Source organism: Saccostrea cucullata, unplaced genomic scaffold (assembly GCF_032062105.1).
Source record: "Saccostrea cucullata isolate Sc308-1 unplaced genomic scaffold, CSIRO_AGI_Scuc_v1 ctg15200, whole genome shotgun sequence".
NCBI lineage: Eukaryota > Metazoa > Mollusca > Bivalvia > Ostreida > Ostreidae > Saccostrea > Saccostrea cuccullata.
Genome location: NW_026918856.1, coordinates 1 through 14,811, shown reverse-complemented (window position 1 = coordinate 14,811; position 14,811 = coordinate 1). Strand labels below are relative to the sequence as shown.

The 14,811-nt window shown below is 33.7% G+C and overlaps 1 protein-coding gene across 1 annotated transcript; it reads right to left on the bottom strand.

Annotated features, from left to right (window-relative positions):
• Positions 1-6,548: 6,548 nt before the first annotated feature.
• Positions 6,549-8,941, bottom strand: LOC134272595 (uncharacterized; the record flags this gene model as incomplete). Its single annotated transcript, XM_062754816.1, has 2 exons — positions 7,354-8,941; positions 6,549-7,171 (listed from the first exon to the last, which is right to left on the bottom strand). Coding segments are annotated over exons 1-2 (2,211 nt in total), but the record flags the coding sequence as incomplete, so codon positions are not given.
• Between the last annotated feature and the right edge of the window lie 5,870 nt (positions 8,942-14,811).

Below are 14,811 nucleotides of genomic sequence, written 5' to 3'. Positions count from 1 at the left end.
AAATATTTATGTTAACATTTGACACTTTCAAACTCTCCATTGGTTTATTTCTTCGGTGCAGATAAGAAGCTATTATTCTCCCTTTTCTTGTCACTAAGGTTTCAAGTGTCTGATTTAGTCATTTTGTCCGTTTTCTGACCTTTCCAACGACACCAAACTCGTCTTGATCCGATAAAAAATAAGAAAGTTATGAGCTTCTGAAAATTCCACTTTGTCCTTTACTATTGCTTCTATCCGTGACTTTCACTTTCCACTTTCATTTTCTTAATCTTTTAATCTCCGTTGACCTACTTGGGCACTTTAATCCACGGGCATTTTCGTTTTTATCCTATACCCTAAACCTAACCCTAACCCTAACCCTAACCCTTTTAGCCCTATCCCTACTCCAAACCCTAACCCTAAACCTAACCCTAACCCTAACACTAACCCCTATTAACCCTAGCACCCATTAACCCTAACCCTAACCCTAACCCTAACCCTAACCCTGAGAGGACGAGCTCATGGATAGTCGTTGTTTACGGAGCTCCGATATTTCTGACCAAAAATATATCTTCAAGTAGAATTGTGTATATATTTCTGTTTCTATGTGTTGTGTGTATATATTTCTTTGATTTGGATTACATTTCGATTCAATTCTACTGGGATTATGAACTTTTTGATGCGAGTATATCTAGCATAAACAAGTAAGTTTACTCGCCCCATTGTATTACCGCAGTGAGTATCTACTCACTACATGTTTGTATATAGGTGTACGTAAAGGCTTAGACGTTTGTATTTACAAAATGGAGAAACCAGTGTATCTTAAAAACAGTGAACTTCTTGAGAGTTCAGACAATTCTGTGAAGAATTATAGATTATGAACTTTTGCAAGCAGTGAGCGCGGTTGTAGGAGATAGCGTCAAGTGTTTACAGTTAGACAGGGACCTATGGAGAATATATCTCCATAACAAAGAAAGTAGACAAAAACTCCTACAGCAATTGTTTGAATATAAAAACCAAAGTGTGTCTGTGTACGACACTAACCCCTACTCGTCCGGAGCACTATCTCCTAGAGATCAGGTGTTAAAAGTCACCGTTTCAGGGATTCCGCTTTCGGTCCAAGATACTGAAATTACAAACATGCTTAAGAAATTTAACGTAAAATTCAAAAGTGAACTTCGTTATGAAAACATTCGAAACCCAGAAACTGGAAAAATGACAAGCGTCCTGAATGGAAATCGCTTTATTTATATTTCCCCACTCCCCGATGGCAAAGCACTTCCCCGAACAAGCTACTGCGCTGGTTTAAAATGCAGAATTCACCATTTTGGTCAATTCTCGGCAAAACAAGAATTAAAATGTCGAAAATGCTGGCAAACTGGCCATTATACAAGGAACTGTCAAAATGAGACATGCTGTAAAGTCTGTAAAAAGCCGGGTCATGAACCCGGGGATACTCAGTGCGAATTCTATCAGGAGCAAACAAATGTTATCGCTTTTCAAGGTTACAAGAGCATTCTCTCAAATTTCCATATGAGTGAAATCAAAGTTTATGGAGAAAATCACAAGTCAGCAGAACACGCGTTTCAAATGACTAAAGCAATTCGAAACGGCGATCTTGTGGCTGCCGAAAAAATTCGTTCTGCGACGACTGCACTGGATGCAAAGCGCATCGGCGATTATATCTCCAAAAACGAATCGTGGGAAAAAGAACAAATCGAAGTTATGTCAACAATTATAGATGCTAAAGCCTCTCAAATTAAACCCTTTCAAGAAGCCCTACAAAAAAGTGGCCCGAAATCTATCATAGCGGAAGCTACGTACGATGATTTCTGGGGGACTGGTATCAACGTTTCAGCTACTGTAAAAACAAATCCTGAAGCTTGGCCCAGTAAAAACATGCTTGGCATTATAATCAAAGATGTAGCAAAAAACTACCGTCGAAAACCAAGAAGTTGGTCCCTCCCCGAGGCAACCAAATAACAAAGCTGCGCGGGTGTCACACTCACAGAAGGAAATCACCGACTTCGTTAGCCAGCTAAAGGAAGGACCATCCAAGAGATCTCGAGAAAATGTCAACGATGACGCAGACACTAGTGAGCAAGGTTAATATCCTCTTTTTTTTTCAGACTCTCTCTATGATGAACGTTTTTTTTTTCACATTTACGTATTGTTTTGCTTTAAACAAATATCACTATGCCTTACCCATTATTAAGTGTTTTCTCCTTAAATGCGAGGGGATTGAATACATACAAAAAAGAATAGTTTTATATGATTGGCTTCAAGACTTAGACATAGATATTGTATTATTACAAGAAACTCATTATATAGAAGCGAGAGAGTATCAATATAATGCCAGATGGATGGGCTCAAGTTTTCACTGTTTTTCGAGCTCAGCGTTTAGTAGAGGTGTCTCTATATTAATCAGAAAAAAATTTCCTCATGAATTGATAAACTATCACAGGTCTTCTGACGGAAGGAAAATTTTGATAAATCTTAAAATTAATGATATAACTTTTTCAATAGCAAACCTCTATGCACCAAATAATGTATCGGATAGAAAAGAATTTTATATCACAACTAAGTCTTGGGTAAGAAAAAATGCTAAGAATCTTGAGAACTTGATTGTATGTGGAGATTTAAACTGTAATATTGACAACTATAATCAGAATACCGATTCAAGCAAAACGCAATTAAACTCTTTAATAAAACAATTAAAACTGATAGATGGCTGGAAAAAATGCATGAAAATAAATCGGGTTTTACTTGGTGCAATGCAAACAATATTCCAAGTAGCAGAATTGACTATATTTTATTTGCAGAAAAATTTCCATTATCAATAGATTGCTTTTCTTTAAAAAATTGTCCTAAAGTAAATAACAATAGAATGAGTGATCATCTAGGACTAAAAATGGACTTTATCCCACAGAAAAACAAGAGAGGGTGTGGATACTGGAAAATGAATACTTCATATTTAGTAAAGGAAGATTTTTGTAAACAATTAAAAGATATTTTAAGAAATAAAGAACTTGAATTTAGAAATATAAAATGTGCACAAGAAAGATGGGAGATGGTTAAACTTACTGTTAAAGAGTTTTCTATAACCTACTCCAAAACCAAAAGTAAGAATACTAAAAAGAGAGTTAAAGAAATTGAAAACAGAATTACAAAAATTGAAAATAGACCTTTTAATGAAATTAATAATCAAGAAAAATATAAGCTAGAAAGAGAATTACAACAAATATATGATAAAAAATTAGAAGGAGCATACATTAGATCTAGAGCAAACTGGATTAAATGTGGAGAGAAATGCTCTTCTTACTTCTTAAAACTAGAAAATAAGCACCAACAAAGTAATGTTATTGAAAAAATTGACCAAGATAACCAAACCTTTTTTAGTAGTAATGATATCTTGGGGCAATTATGTAAATTCTATAAAAAATTATACACATCACAAAACCCTAAATCTGGAGACATAAGAAACTATTTAAGGAATACTAAATTAAAAACAAAATTAGGCACAGAACAACAAAAAATATGTGAGGAATTTCCTACTCTATTAGAATGTGAAGAGGCTATTAAAAATATGGATAACAATAAATCACCTGGTTTAGATGGCATACCAGTCGAATTTTACAAAATATTTTGGAATGAAATAAAAGATTACTTCTATGATTCACTATTAAAATCTTATGAATATGGTGAACTACCATCAACTCAGAAATTAGCTGTTATAAGTTTGATTTTCAAAAAGGGTGATAAAAGTAATTTGAAAAACTACAGACCCATAAGTCTCACAAACTGTGATTATAAAATACTTGCTTTTGTCTTAGCTAGAAGATTACAAAGGGTTATCTCAAAATTAATAAATAAAGACCAGTCAGCATATATAAAAGGTCGATATATAGGAAATAATGCACGTCTAATTCAAGATATATTTGACTATTTTGAAAATCAAAAGGAGAATGGCTTATTATTATTTTTAGATTTTGAAAAAGCCTTTGATACTGTTGAATGGGAATTTATGTTACAAGTATTAGAAGAATTTAATTTTGGTCCAAAATTTATTAAATGGATTTCAATTTTATACAATAAGCCTACTTTTAGAGTAAAGAATAGTGGTTTTATTTCAAAAACTTGTAGAATGACAAGAGGCATTAGACAAGGCTGTCCAATTTCTGCATTGTTATTCATACTTGCCACTGAAATCTTGTCAACCAGAATAAATACATCAGAACAGGTTAAAGGGTTTCAAGTAAATGATCAATGTGAAATTAAAATGTTACAACATGCTGATGATTCAACGAATCCCCTAAAAGACTTAGTGTCTGTAAAACATGTGATAGAAATTATAAATAATTTCTCTATCCTTGCTGGTCCTAAACTAAACTTGCATAAATCTGAATGTATACTCCTAGGACCTTTAAAAGACACTTGTAAAAATGTACATGGAATAAATGTTACAAATGATCCAGTAAAAACACTTGGAATTTATATAGGACATAACAAGAACCTCTGTGAGGAAAAAAATTGGAATGAAAAAATAAACAAGATTGTTGACACTATAAAAGCATGGGAAAAAAGAAAATTAACTATTTTTGGAAAGAAAGAAATTGTTAATAATCTCATTATTTCAAAATTTCAATATGGAGCAAGTATTCTTCCAAATCCACCAAAATATTCTTAGCAAAGAGAATTTAACTCTTGACTATTTACTCAAAACAAATGTGCAAGATATTACACATTATCATGATTTAAACTTGCTACCTTGTTTCTACAAACAGGCTTTTTGTGCATTTAATAAATGCAAAAAACAAAAAGATGTAGAAAAAATGTCAACTGACGAGTTTTTGTCTTTACCTATTTGGAAAAATACATTATTTATGCATAAAAACAAACCAATATTTCTATCAAACTGGATAAAATCAGGTGTTTTATATACAAAAGATCTTTTTGATATAAATGGAAGACTACAAGATATTTCATACTTTTTAGAAAAAATTAAAGATAAGAGAAACATATTCTGTGAATATTTAATAGTGAAATCTGTGTTTAATAAGTACTCCAAAATCTTTGAATGTAAAAAAGCTCAGTATGTCAATATTAAAGATTATCATTTTGTTTTATTTTATGGGGATATTTATTGTAATGTGGAGAGTCAGAAATCCTCCTTTTTCTACAACATATTGAGAGCAAAGAAATTTCACCAACCTATAACTGTAAAATATTGGACAGACCTATTTGATATTCCTAGATCAATATGGCCAAAAATTTTTAATATGAAAATTACTAAAATGTTTGATAAACAAATTGCTGATTTTAATTATAAACTATTACATAAATTGCTGAATAATAATTTGAATGTTAGTAAATGGAATGCTGATGTGCATAGATTTTGTAACAAGTGTGGAGAAATTGAAAATATAGAACATCTATTATATAAATGCAATGATTCTGCAAACATATGGGAAAAAGTCAGCAAATCATTAAAATTTAATATTGGGTGGAAAAATATAGTAATTGGGTTCTATGAAGAAACTCAGTTATCTGAAATGCTGAACATACTCATTTCTTATATAGCGTTGAAAATATTTAAATATAAAATGAAATGTCGTGTAAATTGTGAACCATGTATTACAGAAAATTTGATGAAATTTGTTAAGAACAATTTATCTATGTATTGTAATATTATAAAAATGTCATATAAAAATTTAAAGCTAGCTGAAATGTGTTTAAATTTGGAGAGAGATTTGTAATGTTAAGATAAAAGAGTATATTTTCATTCTGTAAGATATCTTATGTTAATAATATATTTATTTTTTGAAATCCAATGCTTCTTGGGCAGCCTGGTCGACGAAGCATGTAAACAAATGGGGGTCAAATACGGACTTTTGGCGGAGAATTGGGACCCCCAGGGTTTACAAGGATTTCATAAACACAAAAGATCTTAATGCATATTATCATTATTTTTCTTTATTCATGTATTTTTTGTTTTACTCTTTCGTTACTGAATCATTTGTAAAAATCGATAACTCACATGTTTATGCCCCAGCTTATAACCGGAAATTGTATGTGCTTTGTAAATTTTGAACCAATACCGGACAAGAAAGCAAAATACGAGAATGAAACGCATCTGGTTTTTTTTTCGTTTTTCAATATATTAGTTAAAATTAAATTATTAAGATGAATGTACATATAAATAAACCATGATATTCAAAGAGCCATGATATATGCAATACTGTAATTTGAAACGCTAGATATTTCATCTATTATATTTATTTTTAATATGAAATGTTTTTCAATGAAATATGAATAATCATGATTTTTCTTTTTCATTACTCTTTCAAGATTGTGTAAACTTTTGTATATTAAACATTGAATATAAATATACCGATCCAGGGAGCTCCTGGCACCCCAGGTGACGTATTAACAGAGGGCTTCTGAGGAAGTTTTACCTCAAACTTTGTTGTATGAAATAAATCTTTTATAAATAAAAAAAAAAAAAAAAAAAAAAAAAAAAAAAACTCTTTCAAGATTGAAATTGGTCCTCGAACTGATCTGCCATATACAAGCTCGAACGGAGAAAATCCAAGACTCTCCTGAGGAACTTCTCTATAGGCGAACAGAACTGCACTCAGGTACTTGTCCCAATCTTTAGGTTTTTCAGAACAAAGTCGATTCAACATTTGTTTTCGAGTTCCATTGAAACGTTCTACCAACCCATTACAGCTCGGATGATATGGTGTCGTGGTCCATTGTCGAAGAGAAATAAGTCGACTCACCTCTGACATTAGAGAAGAAGTAAACTGACTTCCCATATCTTTCAACATCTCACGGGGCACACCGATTCTCGAGAACATCTCCATTAGGGCCTCTGCAACTCTCTCTGTCTCGATGTTAGGCAAAGCAATAGCTTCTGGATAGCGAGTAGCATAATCCACCAGAGTCAAAATATAACGGTTACCTTTGTCGGTGGTTGGGTACAGTGGTCCAACAAGATCAACTGCAACTCTTTGGAAGGGCTCATCTATGAGTGGCATTCGCTCCAATGGTACTTTCTGTACCTTACCTTTGTGAACTGTGCGCTGACATATGTCACACGACTGGCAATAACGCCGCAACTCACTATGCATCCCTGGCCAGAAGAATTCTGAGGTAACTCTTGCTAAGGTCCGCTGTGTTCCCAAGTGACCTGCTAACAAAGATTCATGCGCTAGTTTCATTACCTGGTCTCGGAACTTTTCAGGAACAAGCAGCTGGGTATGCACCTTGTCTTGTCCTCCAGTACGGGTGCTGTATTGTCTAAACAAAAGACCAACTCACCTTACCATTTTTCTTCATCTGAGTCACGTGGTTCTCAACACATTCACGTACCTTTTTTCAGAGAAACATCCTGCTCTTGTACATTTCTAATTTTCAATAGATCAAAATCCTCAGATATGATGGCTGGTACTTTAAGCTGAGTGTATGGTTTGCTCTTGTTACGTTTCTGTTGCCGGGTCTCTACAGCGTTTACCTGCCAATCTGGATCTGGTTGAGTCGCTGGCTTGGCATCTGGGACATTACCAACTATCAGATCGTATACAGGATTCTCCATGCACCATACCTCATGTTGTTCTTTCAAGAAGGGAGTGTTAATGGAAACCTCTGCGATCGGAACAGTTATTTTGGAGCCGTCTGCTAGAACACAAGTCTGTTTCTTACCTTGTACTAGGTCTTCATCTTGTATTTTGCTCCTCCTTATGACAATACCACTGCAGCCAGTATCTCTCAAGACTGTCACTGGTACATTGTTAACATAACCTGCAGATATCGGCATACTAGAAGCTAAGCTACTTTGGCAAGACGAAAATGACGTAGTTGTTGGAAAAGACGATGCAGTAGATTCTACAATAGGGTCTGAAGGCATTGTACTAACAAAACATACCTTTTGCTCAGAAGATCCAACGTCCTGTACAGCATGTGACATATTGTTAAAAACTGTTTTGGACCTACACTCTGATGCAATATGTCCAACTTTGTGACATTTAAAACACTTACGTTCTGACTTAGGTATGAATCTTTTCTTATCAAAAGACGAACTCTTGTTCTCACCAACATCTACTTTCTTTACCGGTTCGACCTTTTTGGACAAAGAAATCTTACCCTTACCTATAGCTTGTAGCGCACTTACGTCGCGGGCATCTTTGTACTGATCAGCTAAGTTTGCCATATTTGTTAAACTGTCAGGTATTCTCTCCTTTAAAAACAATCTTAAATCTTGACTACATACATGCAGAAATTGATCTCGCAACATAAGATCATACAAACCTTGATATGTTTTGGGTGCCTTTGCCATTTCAACCCACCTTTCAAAGTAACTACTCAATCGGACAGCAAATTGAGAAAAGGTTTCACACTGATCTGGCCTACATGATCTAAACTTCTTTTTAAAACCATCATCGGTCAATTCAAAGCGTTTCAATAAAGCTGTCTTAAGAGTATTGTAATCAAGGGCATGAGTTTTTGGCATTAACGCATACACATCTAAAGCCTTCCCCTTTAATAATGCACTAAGATTTATAGCCCAGTTTGAATGATCCCATTGCTGAGCCTCAGCATATCGTTCAAACCTAAGGAGAAAACTATCCATCTCATCATGAGAATCATCAAAGAAAGGGAGTTTGGGTGTTTTGGGCAAAACATGACCACCAGTAAACTTTGACTCGTCTGAGAAAATAGGCTTTTGTTCTAATTTCATTTTCTCTATGTCATTTCTCATTTTCTCTCTCTCTAACTCAAAACTAAGTCTCTCTTTTTCAACCTCAGTCTGAGAATTTATCTTTATCTTATCTAACTCTCTCTGAGCTTGTCTTTCATCTCTCCGTAAAGCTTGCTGCTCTTTAACAAAATTTGTGAGATCTTCATCTTTAAGACCTAAACTCTCCCCAAATAATTTCAACTCGTTTAAATCATCAGACATGACTACCACATGTGACAGAACAAATTTTAATTCGAACCTCACTTCACCTCTAACTACCTTAAAACCAGCAAAAACTAATATGCACTTACTAACCGCATCGCGATATTCTTTACATCCAGTTACGCGACTTGCACCATTGCTTACTCTGTTTTTACCAGAATGGTCCAACTCACTGAGACAAGTCCAACTCCTGTTAACACATTTCCGAGGTCCCAAACAACCAGAATCCGGCTGATTCTCTACAACATAGAACAAACACAACAGAAAATTGGAAAATACAAAATAGAACAGCATGTAGAAAACATTGACCAAGCAGAGAAAATTTTCAACAAAAAGAGAAAAATGTCAGTTTTTTTTTTAACTTAAAAAAATTATACAAATATTTTTGAAAACTTTGTATAGTTGTTACATAAAACAAAAATTAATGTTCTTAGGGAATCTTATCCCACTTCTGACACCAATTTGTCACAGATTGTCGAGCGGATTTACTATTTCTTTTTACTTCACTAAATTTAAATATAACTCAAATGCATTTTTAAAAGATAATTTACATATTTAATAACAATAAATGTACAAATTCAACAAATTCCGTTGTTGCTTGTCCTATTGCGTCGTGCTGCCGCCTTACACACTACTGGCCAGAGGAACTCTAAGGCCCAAAGGTTGTTTCCCTTTTACGCACCACTCCACTCGGAACGGGCTGACTCACTACAAGGCACTGGGTGGCCTTTCCACACCGTCTCTATGTAGACTTATACCATGGATAGATGGAACCTGCTCCAACATACATATACAAGTTTTATTGATAAGCGCTTTTGGCTTGACACAAATACATACTTCACTCATTATCAAACTTGTGGATAATGTACACGTCTTAGATAAGACTAATTACACAAACGAGTTGTTTAAAATATACATACAACTCTTACACAAATGCAATATTGCGAATTGCTACTACACGGACAAACTTATATGACGGAAATTGTACACCATACTTTAGAAATATTCAAATACGTGTTACTATACATAGAAATACAATTATAAACGAAACATACATGCTTAAAATGATGAGAAATGTGGTTACTGGATGTTTTAGGACAAATGAACGCGAAATGAAAATAATAAAGATAAAATATTATAAACATAAACTTTACCTCAGAAAAGCTGGACCATAATATACAGGAAATACAGAGGAAGCCCTGCAAGTAATACTGGTACTCGCTGTAGTTATAATTTCTAATTACAAAACATATCAGATCTCTGCTACATGTATGACAGAGGGGTAAAAGCGTCCTCCTCTCTGCACTGCCGTGTCCAAACTATCTTGCACGGACTGGCGGGTTTAAAGGTCCAGTGAATTGAGGTTCAGTAAAGGAAATTTACAATGATAAACTGACTAAAACGAAGGGGTTCCACTACATAATATTAAAATACAGTAACCAAATAATATGGGGATTTTAATGTGACAGTAACAGCTCCAGAACTGAAGATCTATTTAAGCAACTTGATTTTCTTAATGTTTTGATTTTTTCCATAGCTTCAGTGGAAAGTTGGTCGTTTGCAAGATGAACAGGGCAGCACCGAGACCCGGGGGGAATAAATATCTCTCCTTGAATGTATGCCCTGAAGCGGGTGTAAGTAGAGGCTACCTGCAATTTTGGCCCAGGTCTTTTGCAAACGAAACAGTATGAGTGGCCTGTGCTTGTGCTTGGAATAGCTAACCTGACCGATGGCGGGCTCCTGTCTGGTAGAGATCTCATTACTTTAGGAGGCGGTTGATACTCATCTTCATCACACTGTTTATCTGTCTTAGTAGTTTCACTCCGTTTTTTGTAACACATGTGTGAGCATTTGTTGCATATAACTAAGGATTCAGATATATCATAGATACAGAAATATTTCTGCAGAGTCTTCTTCGTTATTTCGTTCACTTTTCTCCTTCCTTGTGATTTGTGACGCTGACGGCAAAGAATACAATAAATATTCCGATCCATAATGTGTACTGAAAAAAAATAAAATGTAAGTTAATTGTAAAATGCAGTAGTGTAAGGAAATCTTGAAGTCAAAATTAATAAAATTTCTTTTATCTTTTAATGTAGCTTCGAGTTTTTGATTGACTGAGAAAAAAAAGGGGGGGGGGGCTCCATCCCTTTGTACCTGTGTTGACATTTCAATCATAATATAATAAGGCATTTAGGCCTACTACTTATTGTTAAATTCTGTAAATCTAAGTATGTTTTAAATGCAAAAGTACAAGGGAAATCTTTAAAAAAAAAAAGTAAATTCAAAGATGCAAAGGAAAGTAAAAAAAAAAAAAAATCAATGGCAATTCGGGGGTTCGAACCTTTGCCACATTGACAATGCCATGAGCTCGCAGCAATGATAACCATTACGCTACCGCCGCTTCACATAATCAGTGGTGTCTTAAAAATCATAATATTATTTCAGAATGAGGACATTGCAGAACTATTTATATCCTTGTTTACAAAATATGTCATAATAGTCTTTATATCTAACCAAAGTCTTGTCAAACAAGTAAAAAACTATACTAAGCGCAGTTTCAAACTAGCCACAGCATGATATTAATTTTTATACGAGAAAAGGGCCATGAATATATGCTAGCCTAGCCTTCATTATGCAGACGACAGTACTGTTGTGTAGAGCATGGGGGCTACTAATATTTATCTATTCACTTAATAGCCCAAATTTTAAGTTACTTTTGTGAAATAAAAATTATATTTTCTGTTGTTTATCTTGCAAGCATGTAGCGAGCATCTATACGTTTCTATGCATAACTACAAGTAACGAGGAGGACATCAATCCATTATTATTATTTATCTATTGCTTACTTTGTCCTTCAGGTAATTCAAATCTTTCATTAATTTAATAAGTGGCTAATATATATATCTTACCTTATGTTTAACATTTCTTTGTTGAATCCATTATGAAAACAATCGACAGAGTACAAAAATCCGACGTAAGAAACACCCTGTAGCTCTGGTGCATTCCTGAATCCGCCACCGGAAATCGTCAAAAATATCAAAATAAAGGGTCTGAACATGCCTCGAGCAACACAAAAAGAAAATAAAATTTGTATTTTTAAGTATGAAATCAGAAAAATGACATTAGAATTTGCTCGAGGACTGTTCACTATCTTAATTTTACAATTTTATGATAAAAATTGTGTTGAAAATTGTTATTTCCGGAAAAAAACGGAATATTCAGTCTGCTCTGGACTTAGATGTAGCGAGTTTCAAAAATTTTATAATGTATATTTGACATCTATGAGTAGTTTATTTTCTTTGTATGATAAAAGTTTTCGGGTTTAATGCTTAACTAAAATCAAGAAAACCTTGGGCCTTCGTAGTATTACTACCGTACTTAATTCTTTAAGAACTACAGAAGTTTAACAAGTCTAAAAAAATCACAGTATGGTTCAGTAATGTACAGTGTCAAACTGGGATTCGTACATTGAACTTCAGTGATGTACAGTGCCAGTCTGGGATGCGTACCGTGATCAACAGTAGTGTACTGTGCTGTACAGAGATTGAGTATTGTACGCGTCTGTGATGTACAGTGTTGTACTGTGGAGGCGTACAATGAGAGACAGTGGTGTACTGTGCTGTACAGTGGGGACGTACAGTAATGTACAGGGATGTACAAAAAATAACAGTGAGTTTGTACTGTGATTTACCGAGGATTTCAGTAGGTACAGGGATTTTGTACAGTGACTGTACAGTGCTTAAACAGAGAAAAGCAGAACTTTGACAGTGGGTAACAGAGTTTATCAGAGAATTTTCAGAATATAAGGGAATTTTAAGTTCAGTAGTGATATTGCTTAAAACAACTACTTTCTTGAAATTTATGCAACATCGAACTTAAATATGCATCATTAAGCACGAATTAAAGAAATTATTTATTGTATGTATTTTTTCTTTAAAACTTAAGAAATATTAGGTGAACACTTAGAAGTTTGGTTCAGTGTATATTTATCTTTCGATTCTATCCTTGAATCTCTGATTTTCAAATACATGATTTATGGCGTATTTGCAGTAACCTTTGTGCTGATATCACAATATGTTTTACTCATTTGTAAATATTACTTTTTAGCAATAATTTTTTCACACTTTTCGTCTTTTCTTCTTTGGAAAAAATAATCATTTATCCCAAAAGCATTTTTAGACTTTTGTTAAAATAATTTAAAATGCTTCAATATTACGGACGCTTGATGCTTTATACCTTTCTTTCCTTGTGTGTGTATGACCTTCACTACTATGGAAAACATGCTGAGAGGTGAAACATATATCTGCGGCATTGTTGTGCTAGTTAAAAAGGAATAATGATAATAAAAGTTCATACTTTTATTTCTACATTTGTATTTCAATGATAACTAATTCAAGAGATCAAGGAAGAAAATATATGCAAGTATTAATGTCAAATATTAATAAATCTTCATGAAGATATCCAACATTGTTTTATGCTGTTTCTATTTAGTCTCATTGAGAATCGGCAACACAGCTGAGACACATTTTTACATAAACCATTTCTTCCTTATAATTTTCCTTACTTCATGTACATCAGAAATATTCCTGTCCATTGCTAAGAACGTTAAGGGTTTAGCATTTTTCGACATATCCTGAACACTACACAATTTTAAAGCACGATATTCCAAGAAAAACAGTTTTACTATTTAAATGGACTTGTTAAAAACACAATCACCACATGCCCTATATGCCTGTACAGCTACAGAAACTGCCTTACTTTTCGAATCATTTATATAATGTTCTACCCATATGATAAAATTATAGAGTACAACTCAAGTAAAGACAGTCCATAAATGAATTGCAGTCTGTTACTAATTGATACTTAGATGCGAAAATCAACGTCATTGATTTTCCGCAAGGTGTTAAAAGAAAGGCTTGTTTTACTTACAATGCCTGAAGTAAGGGTCTAGAAGAAACCCATACGGATATAAGTTATTAAGAAACACCAAATGATGTAAGTAGTGCATTGTTAATAAATTTTATTTTTTTTAATACTGAATACTAGTAACTCACTTCCAGTTTGTGATTTAAAAAACTAAATTATCAAAATCCATCTGATTTTTAAATAATGTATTTATTCAATCACTATATTACTTGTACATGATAAATACTTTACTGCTTTAAATATAGTATTTTAAAATATAGGATGCAGCAATTACTAGCATCAGCTACATCTAACAAAAGTAGTGTGTGCCTACATGATTTAAATGCACTACAATGTATAGAGAAGAGCATGATAAGAACTGCTTTTCTCAATACTTTAACTGTTGAATATTTCTCTGCCTAACTAATTGCCTACTATTATTAGAAATGCACGTAACGCAGCAGTACACTAAAATATCAGGTAGAGAGTCATGGATTTCCAGTTGCATATTTTTGGAATAACAAGAGGAGTTATTTAGCTTGCTTATAGTGGCGCTTGATCGCGAACGGAAGTAGATTTACGCTGACAGAAAGCGCTTTGCGCTGCACTTAGCGCTTAAAAACTTATGAGTTCCAAACATTGCTTTGCGCTTCCCAGAACTTTCAGTACTTTGATTACACAAACATTCGTGAAATTGAGAATAATCGTATGACATTCCAAGAAGGTTTAGATTAAATAACAATTTAAGGTTATATAATGAAAATGAGAAAAGACAAATTATTTATAGGATTTTTTCATTGACTTTTTCATCAAACACAATCCAACATTCAGTCAATGAGTTCAACATTAAATGTAGAGTTATTTCTCTTGATATAGAAAAGCGTTTAAACAAGGAAAATACATAAATAAACGTTATAAAACACCAGGAGACTTAACCAATCCTTTTTAGCTATTTAAGCAAT